Source organism: Hippocampus comes, unplaced genomic scaffold, assembly GCF_001891065.2.
Source record: "Hippocampus comes isolate QL1 unplaced genomic scaffold, H_comes_QL1_v1.1 scaffold526, whole genome shotgun sequence".
NCBI classification, from domain to species: domain Eukaryota; kingdom Metazoa; phylum Chordata; class Actinopteri; order Syngnathiformes; family Syngnathidae; genus Hippocampus; species Hippocampus comes.
The window spans coordinates 576458-589284 of NW_017806233.1; the positions used below are offsets into that span (position 1 = coordinate 576458).

Genomic DNA, 12827 nt, shown 5'->3' on the forward strand with positions numbered 1-12827 from the left:
AATACTCACAATGGCAAAACTGCACTTCACATTGCACCAACATAGAAATACATCCAAAAGAACAGACCACACGCAAAGGCTCTAGGACACAAAGCAATTCGGAATTGGATGATTGGCAAGTCTGAGTGGTTGCCAGGTGACATTCAAACACAGGAGGATACGGATAGCCGTTTCCGCATTTATTCAATATCCTTGACATCCAGGTTAAGGTGACGAGTGTCATTTAGCCTCAGTAGTAACATGTACTTGTCCTAATATCTGTTCTCCTGTGTGCAGAAATGTCATACATTCATGGAAGGCAGTAGTGGGGGGAAAAAAGTGCTACTAGTAAGTCCCAAACACTCAGTCCATCTACTAGTGTATGGACCTTAAAATAGATATCAAGGAAATGAAATGCTAAAATAGCTTTCCGTAGGAGGGTAACGTCTTTAGAGGGCACGTTGCCATCCCTCACGCCATTTTGACGAGAGATTGTCTCAAAGTCTTTGCTTTGTTTCAGAATCCCAGCCTCATTAATTATGGCGGTATTTTCCATATTACCCAGAAGGGCGTTGAACATGGAAATAAGAGCTGCAAGACCTCAGGTTTTTTTTTGTCCTTTTGCATAAAAGCAGAAACTTTTTTAGGCTTCAAAATACTTGTCGATATCACACAACGATCCCACAAAATAGCCTCATCAGAAGTGTAACAGAAGACCTCCGATTTATCCGTGCAAAACACGGCAAAAGCAGGCCAATGAAGCGACTGTGTGCGTTTTCACGCAGCAGCGCCACATCATGCAACCGGGTAATTAGACAACGCCAAAGGTCTTATCTGCTGATGTAAAAATCTGCTTTCGATGCAAAAGGGCAGGAAAACTGAGGGTAGGGTGTCAAACTTGACAACCCTGTCACAGGATCGCAGAAGTATATTACCTCACAAGGCAGAACATTTTTAAGTCGACTTCATCCACCTGTTGGGTGCTGTTTATACAGAACTACAGAAAATGAAGATTAAAAAAAATTAGGGCGGACTCTGATTGCAACTGAGATAACAGCCGGCGACCCGGTAAGCTACCAAATTGAAGGTTGGTTGGGAATTCAAACATAGTTGGGGAAAATGTATTTTTGAATCTATTCAGCTTCTATTTTTTTGCTGATGTCAATTTGTGATGATATAATTGCATTTCATTAGCCTCATGGAAAGTTTCCAATTAAGAATACAGTCAAACCTCGGTTTTCGTCCATAATCCGTTCCAGAAGGCTGTTCGAAAACCGAAATTGTTCGAAAACCGAAACCACGCTCTTTTTAAAATAAAAATGTTTACTGAATACGTCTGCTCACAATGGAAAGCAACACGAGGAAGCGTCACTTCCTCGTCTACCCGAGGAAGCATCACTTCCTCGTGTAAGGAAGGCGAGAGGAGTCAAATGGTGCATTCAAGTGCGCTCACTTCGTTCGAGAACCAAAATATGTTCGTCATCCGAGGCATAAAAAACTCGAAATTTTTGGTCGAAAACCGAATTGGTTGAGAACCGAGACGTTCGAAAACCGAGGTTTGACTGTATCTCCAAAAGTCCCCAGTTTAAGTTCCAATGGATATTGACTGGAAACTTTCGAGAAACCAGACATTTTCCAGCCCTTTGAAACCCGGTTCACAATCAAAGAGAAGCCACTAAAAGCTTTGCACAAAGGTTTTAAAGTCCTACCACCAAAAACCATCCACACTGGACCAGAATCCCCACCTGCTCATAATCGGATCTCCTCCAGGACGGGGATACGAGTCCAGCGTTTCCGCTCGCGTCCGGCTACAGGTGCAGGTCCTCTTGCAGTAAAGGCTGCGACATCTCCCTGCTGGCATGTTTGAGCGAGGGCAGCTGCTTGAGCGTCACCTGCTGCACAAACACCATCAGGAAGCCCACGACCAGCATCAAGCCCAGGAAGGAACCCACCACCACGGGGAAATATGAAGGCCGCACCAGCCCCGCAGGGGTGGGGATGCTGGGCGGGGACACTGTTGGCTCTGGGTGCAGCAGGTCCCGAACGTTCGAGAAGGAGCCGTTGTTCGGCAAAGGCGGGATGGCCAGGATGTGGCACATGAGGGGGTACAGGTCCACGGAGCGCATGGCGGGCTTCACGTAGTTCTGGCGGAACGCTGGACCACGGGCCAAGAAGATGGGCTGCATGCTGCGCAGAGTGTTGTCGTAGCCGTGATTTCCCACTGGGGAGAGACCGCAACTAAATGAACACAAAACTGATCTTGATGCTGGATTACCCTCTACTTGGCTGGAGCATGGTTATGAAAAATAAACAAGTTTTCAAAAACGTCAAAACTCATAAGAACAAATGCGTTTAATGCGGTATGGTTTTTCACAGTTTCATGCAGTGCTATTTTAAAGTAGGCTCGTTTCCATTTGCAGGTACTGTGGTGTACTATTTTTAGTGCCTGGGCAGTACCAAAAACTGTCACAGGGATGAGAGGAATTCTGCTTGACAACCAACCTGATGAAAAATGTCAAATTTTTGGAAACAAAGAGGAAGCTTACGCCCACACATCCTCCTACTGCTCTTCATTAATTACATCAAGGGGGATTCAGTTCAGCGTTTCAAAAAAAACCTCCAGCAAAGCTAATAATAGAACAAAGGGAGAAAAGCTGTGCAAACAAAAGAATCTGTAGGAGGTGCCGAGACGTACGCATGTGCGGTGTGCTCCTGTTCTGCACGATGGTCCATCCCTCCCGAGCCTCCAACAGGATGGGCATGATCCTGACGTTGTGGCGGTAGTGAAGGCGTTCGGGGATGGCGTCCTTAAGGTGGACCGCCATGTAGGGGTTGGCATCAGCCAACTTCTCATATACCTCATCGAGCTTCCCTGCAAAAAAATGCCACTGCTAAGTTTCACAAGAGTTAGTCGGGAGTAGCAATAGCTTACATGTCCAAACGATAACCGGAACCTTTCAGGATCACAAAGAACCAGAAGCATTAGGTAGAAATGTGACTTTGAATCTCAATGTTGTAAGCGTTACCTTCTTTGGGCAGTATTCCCACCACGGGACTCTTGTCTACCCAGGTGTACAGGTCTCTGCTCACGTACTGGTCCAGTTCGATGATCTTATCGGCGAACAGCTGCGTCATGCCGTGGTCGCTGGTCACCACCAAGTTGACCCTCTCATACAGGCCCGCCTTCTTCAGCTCGTTGCGCAGGAAGCCGAGTTTCTCATCCACGTCGGCGATGACGGCGTCCATTAGGGAACTCTCGGGCCCGAAATCATGTCCGCTGTCATCCGGTTCCTCCCAATACAGGACCCCGAAATCCACAGCCTCCTGCTCAGGAGCAGAGAACCATTTGACTATGTGCTCCACCCGGGTCTCAAAACCGACTGAGGCATTGTATGGGAGGTAGCGAGTCGGGAACATTCCATGGATCTTAACGTCGGAACCGGGCCACATAGCGGCGGCGCTTCGCCCTCCAGAGTTCTGGATGGTAACCCACAGGGGTACCGCTTGCTCCCACCATTGGGACTCGTAGAGGCTGTCTGTGTCCATCGAGAAGGAGCGGTTGAGGACCGGGTCAAACATGTCGTTAGCGACAATGCCGTGTGTCTCGGCATAGAGGCCCGTCACCAGGCTGTAGTGGTTGGGTAAGGTCTTGGTGATGTACACGTTCTCCACCTGCTCCACTGTCACGCCTTCCTCCATCAGGATGTGGAAGTTAGGTGTGGGAACGCGGTTCACGTAGTCCCAGCGGAAGCCATCAAAGGACACCAGGAGCAGCTTGGGGCGCTCTGCCAGGTCCCGGAGAGAAACTAACGGCGGTATGAAGGACCACAAGAGGACCAGAAGGCCCAGACCGCCACGCAGGAGAAGACCCAGCATCATGTGCAGAAACCTGCGAACACGGAAGACAAGGGAAGCCTTTTCTAGCTGTCTGATTCTGTATTGATGCGTCTTAACATTACAACTTAGAATGTTTCAGTGTTTTATTTTTGACAGGGTTATTATTAACAGTGAATGACTTGTTTTTTTGCATGCCAGCTAAGACTGCCAAAATGTTAACACTGGACACCATCTTTTGGTGTTTTTAGCCTCTATGAGAGCTATGTAACTATTAGTAACATTAATACTCAATTTAATTAATGGAATTTGCTTTTCCCACCAGCACTGAGGTCGTGTGGAAGAGATGCGGCGTAATTAAGAGCAAGAGGCGGAGAAGGTCCCCAGCTACTGTAAGTGTCAATAATAGTCCTTCCCACAAAGGAGAGAATACATGTCTGAATATTGTATGTTCTGCCTGTGTGCTGCTCCATGTGTGTGTAATAAATGTTTACAGGTTATTAATTACCATATTATACAGTATATGCAAATTTTTATTAGCCCTAGGTCGTTTCACATAGTTAGCTGTTAGCGTCAAGCTAGTAGCCTTTCATTGAAAGAAATTAAATGGTTTGGTTGAACATGTTGACGTTTAAATAGACAATGTTTATTTCTCTTTTGTTTCACGTGTTAGCTTTACAGTAAACTTCAATGACAAAAAAAAACTTTTTTAAGCAAGCATGCTTTGCCACTTATTTGGAGAACACTGCAAGTAGTATGTGCAGTTTTTAATCTTCTCTGTGATGGGTAAACCGATCGTCAATTATTTTCCATGTTATCGCTACACCCGGTGGGCCTGATACGCATTTCTGCGATAGACGGGGGTTCACCGGTATTTGTAAAATACGGTACAGTAGATGTGATTATAAATAAAACGTGCAGATATGATATTTGAGGAGGAGTCTGGCGTGCAGACGCTAGCGGACAATAACTCGGTGACGAACATGAGCGCATCAAAGCAAAAAAGACAACACAGGGGATTAGCCGCCGCCGGGTTAAATTTGCTCCAGACATTTTAGACCTTTCGCACCGTTTTCACGGTGCAACAGCAATTGCACATCGTCGAAAAGCACATCATGTTAATGACATAAAAAGCAGGGTCACCAAAAGGCTTACCTCGCTATCTGATCGTTGCACTGCGTGCGCACTGAGATAAACAGCCTAACTCTGCTGACTGCCGGAAAGGAAGTCCCGCCTATTTGGCAGCCTTCACGTATTTGTTGAGTATATTTGTATTCGAACGCGGCTCAGACGGTGACATGACAACAAAGCAATCCTTGAATCGAATGCACGATTTTCCTGCACGCGTGCATGGATAGGCGGATGGATGGATGTAAATGAATGCCGCGTTTTCTCGGTGCGCGGTGACGGACAAGTGCGCCGCGTCTATGACGTCATAAGGTCTCCGCGACGGGAGGGGCGGGGGCGCAGAAGGTTCAAACATTATGCGGACAGAAAACTCAAGGCAGCTTTATTTATATCGTGCATTTCGAACACCATTCATACAACCTTAAGTGGCATTGAAAAACAAAATAAGACATTTAAAAGCAAAATAAGGGGAAAAAATACAGAGGACATACAATCCAAGAACAAGATTTTGAAAATTTGTTTGTAGAAATGCATTTTTTTAAACTTTCTCAAAGGTATGGAGGGGAAAGTGCAGTTGCTCTTCTTTTTTATACTTGGTAAATTTTAGCCTAGGAAGAATAGCACAATGGTAAAACCTCAGCCCGCAGTACTGTGAGTATCCACCTGATGGCAGTCAAAGCCTGTCTCGGTGTGTCAAGTCGAGGCTTATTGCACTCAATGGCGTGTTTAGTTGAGTTTTATCTCAGACATAGACCAACACCAAGTTGCACATAATGAAGGGAAAGGATGACAGAAATTATGTACGGTTTTAAAAATTGTGTGTGTGTGCATATACGTATATAAAAGAGAGAGAGAGAGGGAGGTACAGCTAAAGTTACGTACTCTTGTTTTTTTTTGTTTCTTGTGGTTAACTTATCTTTATGCAAGGTAAAAAAAAAGATTCATCTCACCTCCACATAACGCTGATGTAATAACAGTTAAGTGTGTGTGATTGTTTTTATGCACATTACGAACAGTGGTTCAAACAAAGGTTTCTTCAAACATCGCCTGTGGGGTTCAATGTTTTATGAAATGTACAATTTGACTCTGTAATTATTTGAGTGATGAAAACAGGCATGTATTGGAAGTAGTGTGCTTCTTTACTGATGTGACTGGAGTACGGCGTCTGTTTGACCGGAGGCCATGATTTGAGGAAATATATTTCCCAATCTCTCGTGATATTGATTGTTGCAGCTTTGCCAGCATTCTTGTTGAATTAAGAGGGTTTAACGATCTTTTTGTCATGATGGCTGCCTTCAATGCTCAGGTCATGTCCAAAAGGTTCCACAAAGATATTTTAAACAAAAGGCAAACATTGTCTGGTAATACCATGAGATGCAGTGTTCTATACGTTCGAATTCTACACATTTCTACACAAGCTTGATGTATTACACGTTTGCTCCTCATTGTTTCATTCAGCTGACAGTGTGCTTTTCAACACGCGCACGCTTCATGACAAGGATTTTTTCGGTTTGTTTTGTTTGCAGGAAAAAAAAGGTCCTTTGTCATTTTGTGGCACTCACTACACACTTCTGCTTGTGTGACGTTGCACACAAAGGTTGAGCGTTTAGGTTCAAAGGTTCTGGATGTTGTCAGGATAAAATTTGACTCAGACATTACATGCGCTACACATGTATTATTACATTAGGAATATAACACCAAGTAATATCATTATCAAGGCCTCTGAGATCCCAAAATTTCTGAAGAGAATGCAGCGGTCTAATGGTCATTGTAAACTATGAAAAAAATGTGGGTTGCATGTGATAGGCTTTTTATTTCCATCCTTATTTTGTCGGCCACATAAATTGATGTGACACAAACAAACTTGCCTTACTTAACTGAAAAACAACGGCACTTATTTTTAAAAAGCATGATGACTTGTCGTGTGTTTTAGTGGAATTATGCCATGGGGAATGCTAACTTCCACAGCACACAAACTTCCACATCACCCAATGGAGGTGGAACGCGCGTAGCATTGCGTCAGTTTTCCTGGTCCTTTTTGTTGTTGTTGTTGTTGATTTTTTTCAGGCCAATCAACAATACGCTCCGACAAGATCCAGAGCCGCCGAGAGTCGGCCAGGCATGGCTGTCATAGCTCGCCTTGAGGGAGCAGTGGGCGGGGTCCGATCCAGGCCGCCAAGCCAATCGTATGCGGTCAGTGCCAGCTGTCAATCAAAACATCCTCGACGCTCTTATTTACATGGAGACAGTGACGACCAATGGGGAGTCGGCATGGGAAAAGATTTGACGCGTGCTGGCCAATGGCGTCGCGAGGCACAGAATTTTAGGGGAGTGCATAATTATCAACATATTAGCCAAGGTGCTTTTTATATATCGATCCTCTTTTGCGCGCTTGTTGTAATTTCCCCACCGTGTGGACTTTTCAAGGGTTGACCTTTTAGCTTAGCGTCGTTCTTTGGTGCTTTTCCGTTCACGAGCAACATGCCGAAAAGGAAGGTGAGTGTCGCTGCTGCTATTGAGGTACCGTCCGCTTCGCAATTTTCGCTGTATAAACAGCGCCATGCGTCCGAACAAGTGCAGTGCGAGTTAGAAGACGTGTGTGGAATTTCTTTCGACGTTATTTTGTTTTTGTTTTTGTTTTTTCTTAGCCTCCGCTTCCGTGTTTTCCGTGCACAATGTCACGAGGACGCGCCAAGTGGAAAATGGCCAAAATAGATAACGGTGGACTGCCAGCCTGAAGGATGTCATGTTTCGAAAAATTCCAAATAACACGAGAGAAATGTACTCAGAACGTTCAGGGCTATTTTGCCATCTTTGTACATGCTCGTGTACCACCTGGATGCTACCATTGTGTGTATGTGTGTGAGGGGGGGTCTTTGGGCCCATCCTAAACCAACACTATGTGGATCGTCGTCCTCGCTCTTTGTGTGCGATGTCACGCATGCGCGTAGAGCAGCCCGCCCGAGTAAATCGGTGATGTTCGAGGCAGCTCATTTCTTGCCATGTAAATACCATCTTGCAACTGAGGGAAAATGTGCACTATTTATTGATAATGTGATGGGCTTTGTGGATGCATGTTGTTTTACTTTGCTAAAGTTTGAGGCAGTGGCGTGCAAGTTTTTGGGGTGGGGGGTATCCACCTCAGGGGCATCCACAGCACTCCTTCACCTCAAAACGTCTTCAACTGGGAGAACAATAAAATGCTAACATTCCTTGCAAGTGTTTCAATCTTGTGTTTGACACCTTAATTTTCACTTAGTTGCAGAGGATGAGAAGCTGGTTTGTAATGAAAAATTTGACTCACAACGCAAAGCAAAAAAACAAACAAAAAAAAGTTTACCAAGCGCTGCCTCATAACCTGAAAAAGTTGTAAGTTAGGCCCCTTGTAAGTCAGGTTACTGCTGTACTTTTTCCTTGTTTGTGCTCGCAAGGCTGTAATGCAGATTCGTTTTAATTCACTGTGTGTGTGTGTGCGTGTGTGTGTCATTGTAATAAAACTGACCCGATATGCTCACTGTGCTCTCTCCAGCAGTCTCCTGAAAACCTCGAGCGCAAGGACAGCTCCAAGGTCACCAAACAAGAGGTAAACTTAAGTGTGTGTGTGTGTGTATATATATATATATATATATATGTGTGTGTGTATGTGCGCGTGTGCGTGCATGGGCACGTGCGCTTTCGTTTGATTTTTCTCTCATCATGAGAGGCAGTCTCAAAGTGAGCAGATCAGGTAAAGACACAGACTGCAGAAGTTCAACTGATATGTCTTTCTCTCTCTTTCTGTCACTGTCTCTTGCTCTCTTAATGATCATCTTAGCCCACCAGGAAGTCCGAGAGGTTGTTATCGGTAAGTTTGGTCCTCTCCTCCTCACTGTCTTCACCACTATTCTTTTTCAGTCTCCCAAGTTTTGCACGTGTTTGTTTTATGTCTTTTCTATGTTTTTCTTTTTTTTTTTTTTTTTGGCCAGTGTGGTGTAATAGAAATTAATCAATAATGGGTAAAACTAGAACCACAAAAAAAAAATTTAATTCACCCAATTTTGGCCAATTGTATCCTTCCAAATTTGTGGGGACTGTTTTATTTTGTATAAACGATTTCCAGATAGCTGCTTCACCACACAGCCTGTTTTTTCTATGTTTATACACTCCCTGGCATCCGGCAGAATCCCCGTACCTTCAAAAATCAGCACTTTCAGGAGACACCAAAAACAGCACATTGATTCGACCATTATTATTACGACTATGATCGACTACTAGAGCAAGCCATTTTCAAAAGAATAAGATTGGTCAGTCATTTGTAAAAATAACACCCACGTGTAGACTGACCTATACCATTGAATTGTGGAAAAAATGTTTGATATTTATCAAATTGCGACAAGGTTTCGGCCCGACGCCAGTGAATACTGTCGAACTCTGAATGGTGTACATGTAAGTGTTCAATGTGATGTGCATGTAAACTGTTTCACTGTTGGAGCCCTTTCAAATCTACTTGTCCCACCCTTATCTTAAGAGCACACAACTTGACTAATTGTGAATACTGTATGTACCAAATCTGTAAGATTTAAATGACCTTTTTTTTCTAAGGGGTCATCATGAATTGTGAATTTCAAAAGGCTTGTTGATCACAAGTACAGTAAGTCGGATAGACAAAAGAATCTCAGGAAGTCATGCCTGAAAAGAAATGGCGCTTTCCTGTCCTTTAAAGACGAACACGTCCTCCCAAGTTTTGTTCAATTGCTACCAAATTTAAAGCATTATTACAAGACAGACATGTGGTTCTCCATATCAAGAAAGCGCCAACAGGCCGATTCAGTCTAACCAGCTTCTGTTGGTCCTGCAGAAGCCTCCTCTGCCAAAGCCTGAGGCCAAAGCCAAGAAGGTCGTCATCAAGGTAAATAAAGCACGCTCACACACTTTAAAAAAATTATGACATATCCAATCTTAACAAGCCTCTCTGAAGCCGACTCTTCCCTTAACATTTGACCCATATTACTGATCAATGAATGGATAACTAATATTGTATCTTTGAATGACTTCTTCAGCAGAAGGCAGCAGATGAAAAGGGGGCGAAGGCACGGAAGGGCACCACCAAAGGGAAGAAGGAAGATGGCCCTGCCCAGAACGGAGACGCCAAGGCTAACGAGGTTTGAAATAAGCCAAAAAACACAAAACAAAACAAAAAAAATGGAGTATTTAATGACTGTGTGTTTGTGTTTCAACACATCATACATACCATATGCATGCACACGCAGATCCTTGTGTGTCGTCCATCTGTTAGTGTGTCTTCCATCAGAAACTCAGCTCCCTCTACCGTGTCAGTGCGAGGGCAGACCGAGACAGTCAGAGTGAAGGGTATGCCAGTGTGTCATGCTAACCCAACTTTGCATGTGCCCTACTAACTCATAGCTTCATCTTTAGAATAAAAAGCCTTTTCACCCTGCACTTAGTACAACATAGTACCCATTCATTGTATATGGACTGCTGCGGGCGCAATGGCGCTGCTGGGGGCTGGCGGACCATGAAGTTGTTTCGGAGTATACAATAGGGGAGATGGCGGCAGAGTGATTTCAGAGTGGCAATAGTCTCTTACATCCTATATAAATGTAGTTAAATTCCAAATGCTACGACTGAAGAGGTTGGACTGCTGTGTGTATTTCCTATCTTGTGATTGTTTGCAGTGTGTTGCAGCAGTGGTCCCCGACACAGGTGAAAAAAAAACTGACATTCCTTCCGGTTTATTTATTATCAGGGGCTGAAAAATATTTTATTTGGAAAACTGACTGGATTTTCGTCAAGATCCTGATTTGTCCCAGCCGTATAACAATAATATTAAACCCAAATGATTGCAGAAGGAGTTGGAGAAAGAAAAACAATATCGGAAAGTATATTTGCAATGGGGGGGAAGCCAAGTTGAGGATTCAACACAATAGCAGATGCCCAAGAAGAAAACGAAAGGTGCATTTCACAGCCAATCCCAGGACACCTACTTGAAATATGGATTGATTGCGACAGGTGATTCCCACGCACCAAGCCCGCTCATCACAATACACGGTGGCGAGTCGATGAAGCCTTCAAAACTGATTCGCCAACAAATGTAAGTGCAATTGAGAGCGTTATACTTGGTGGCTAACCACATTTCTAAGGCTAAAAAGTCATTCAATATTGATGGGTGGGGGTGTAATAGTAGATTGGCGTTGATTGTTGTACCATTAACCCCCGCCGCCCCTCTCTCGGTCGATGAATGGTTGCCGGTCTGGACTTATTTGAACCGGTCCGCGGTGGAGGAAAGGTTGGGGACCACTGTGTTACAATACATTTTTAACATAAAAAAAAAAAAAACTTCATTCTTGCCGTTTTTCTTCCCTGCAGGCAACTGAGGCTGTTGAAGAAGGCCCCGAGGAGAAAGCGTGAAAACTACAGGCGCCATTTCTTTCCCCCTTTTTTCCAATAGACACATTTTTTTGTAACATGCTGAATTTTTGTAGACTTGTGATAAGATAAATGCTAGAGATGAACAACCAGCGTTTCCTGAGATCCACATTTTATGTCCACATTACTTAACTTCCAACACTACCTTTACAACTTTTTTTTTTTTTTTTTAAGCTATGATTGGACGGCTGTTTATGTTCTTCATCCTGATCTCTCCTTCTGTAGTCATATTTCAGTAGTGGTAGGAGTATTTTTAGAGAAAGCGGCGGTCACCTTGGAGAACACCTGCAGCATTTTTACAGCTCTTCCTGTACAGAATGGCCCATAGCTCCTTTTTATATGTGTGTGCTAGGCTGGACGCGATGCTGGGTCTGTTGTGTTTGACTTCCCAACCTTTTTCTCTCTCCTATAGTCAACCCCCAACCCCACACCACCCTCTCCCTAATTCCCTGGTCCTGCAGCAGAGTGACAAAGCAATAAGCAGCAGTGCGGTGCTCAATTGGCTTCATTCTGTTGGGAGAGTATTTTCAAATTAAAAAAAAAAAAAAAAGTTGACCACTTGGTTTTTTTTCTGCAAGATTCCATTTGTTAGGCTACGTGCACAATGCAGCACATGTTACCCAATGTGGATTTTTTGTTAAATCCAAACTTTTTATTTGCTCGATCACATTACGAAAACAAATGTGATTTGTAATGCAAACTGAACTGTAAACTGAACGTCTGTGATATGGTGCCTTGATTTACGTGAATGTGCTCGCAACCCCAATCATTTGTATCTCAAATCAAGGTTCCTTATTGACATGAAAAGAAAGGTCATTAATCCTTTTCAGCGCCTCAAAACACCGACAAGAGTACACCAGAAAGGGAGCTGCAATTTCTCTCACTTCCCAAGAAAAAGCAGTCAGCCCCCTTTTGTTTCAAAACTTATGTAAGATTTGTTCCTTAGAATTTCGCACTGGCAAACAGTTAATTATTGATTTGATCTAATGGATTCTGTTTTCATTGAATTCATTATCTTCCACTTAAACATTTTGATTGTAAATGTACTGGGAGACGCCAGTGTGCCGTTGTGTGCATTCTAGAGTGGCTTTTTGAGGGCATTTTCAAGCACTGGGGCCCTGCACACCTGCATGTGTACGTGTAGTTGTACATATTTTGTGTGACGCCACGTTGCACAGACAAATACTAAAAAGTGCTGCATCAGCAAGTGAAAGGTCAGCAATCGGCGGAGCCTATGGAACTCATGCCCGTGCACGATAGGTAGGCCTCTCGTAGGCTTTCTAATGAGAGAGAGATGAAGTCAACTGCGGTTGAGACCACGATTGATTGAGGTCTGAGTCTTACGAGCAGAAAAAAAAAAACAGGGAGAGCAGCAACAAGTATGAGTGAACCAGAGAGCATTCATAATGGCCACAGTCTCAGAAGCACAAGGTAGTCCCCCATCAAGAATCATTCCATGC

At 43.9% G+C, this 12827-nt stretch overlaps 2 protein-coding genes across 10 annotated transcripts; one reads left to right on the top strand and one right to left on the bottom strand.

Moving 5' to 3' along the window:
* Positions 1-1546: 1546 nt before the first annotated feature.
* Positions 1547-5381, bottom strand: enpp5 (ectonucleotide pyrophosphatase/phosphodiesterase 5). The gene is made up of 4 exons (XM_019856490.1): positions 4969-5381; positions 3006-3868; positions 2675-2851; positions 1547-2200 (listed from the first exon to the last, which is right to left on the bottom strand). The coding sequence occupies exons 2-4, from the start codon at positions 3856-3858 to the stop codon at positions 1788-1790; spliced, it is 1443 nt and encodes a 480-aa protein (XP_019712049.1). The 5' UTR covers positions 3859-3868; positions 4969-5381; the 3' UTR covers positions 1547-1787.
* A 1826-nt stretch (positions 5382-7207) lies between these two features.
* Positions 7208-11922, top strand: hmgn3 (high mobility group nucleosomal binding domain 3). Of its 9 annotated transcripts, none has more exons than XM_019856493.1 (7): positions 7214-7437; positions 8471-8524; positions 8756-8785; positions 9779-9829; positions 9984-10082; positions 10191-10290; positions 11308-11922. In XM_019856493.1, exons 1-7 carry the CDS (start codon positions 7423-7425, stop codon positions 11313-11315), a joined length of 357 nt encoding a protein of 118 aa, XP_019712052.1. In that variant the 5' UTR covers positions 7214-7422; the 3' UTR covers positions 11316-11922. The 9 variants fall into 9 exon arrangements, with proteins under 9 accessions (XP_019712055.1, XP_019712052.1, XP_019712059.1 ...); XM_019856500.1 differs by having other exon boundaries at positions 8474-8524; XM_019856491.1 differs by having other exon boundaries at positions 7220-7437; positions 9981-10082.
* The last annotated feature ends 905 nt before the right edge of the window (positions 11923-12827 follow it).

Excerpts from the sequence above, each read along its gene's own strand:
- hmgn3 (XM_019856491.1), top strand. Across the intron at positions 8,525-8,755 it reads CCAAGGTCACCAAACAAGAG|CCCACCAGGAAGTCCGAGAG; the intron begins GTAAACTTAAGT and ends TGATCATCTTAG. Across the intron at positions 9,830-9,980 it reads CCAAGAAGGTCGTCATCAAG|CAGAAGGCAGCAGATGAAAA; the intron begins GTAAATAAAGCA and ends TGACTTCTTCAG.
- enpp5 (XM_019856490.1), bottom strand. The coding sequence starts at position 3,858 with ATGATGCTGGGTCTTCTCCTGCGTGGCGGTCTGGGCCTTCTGGTCCTC. Across the intron at positions 2,852-3,005 it reads GGGAATACTGCCCAAAGAAG|GGAAGCTCGATGAGGTATAT; the intron begins GTAACGCTTACA and ends ATTTTTTTGCAG. Across the intron at positions 2,201-2,674 it reads CAGGAGCACACCGCACATGC|TGGGAAATCACGGCTACGAC; the intron begins GTACGTCTCGGC and ends GTCTCTCCCCAG.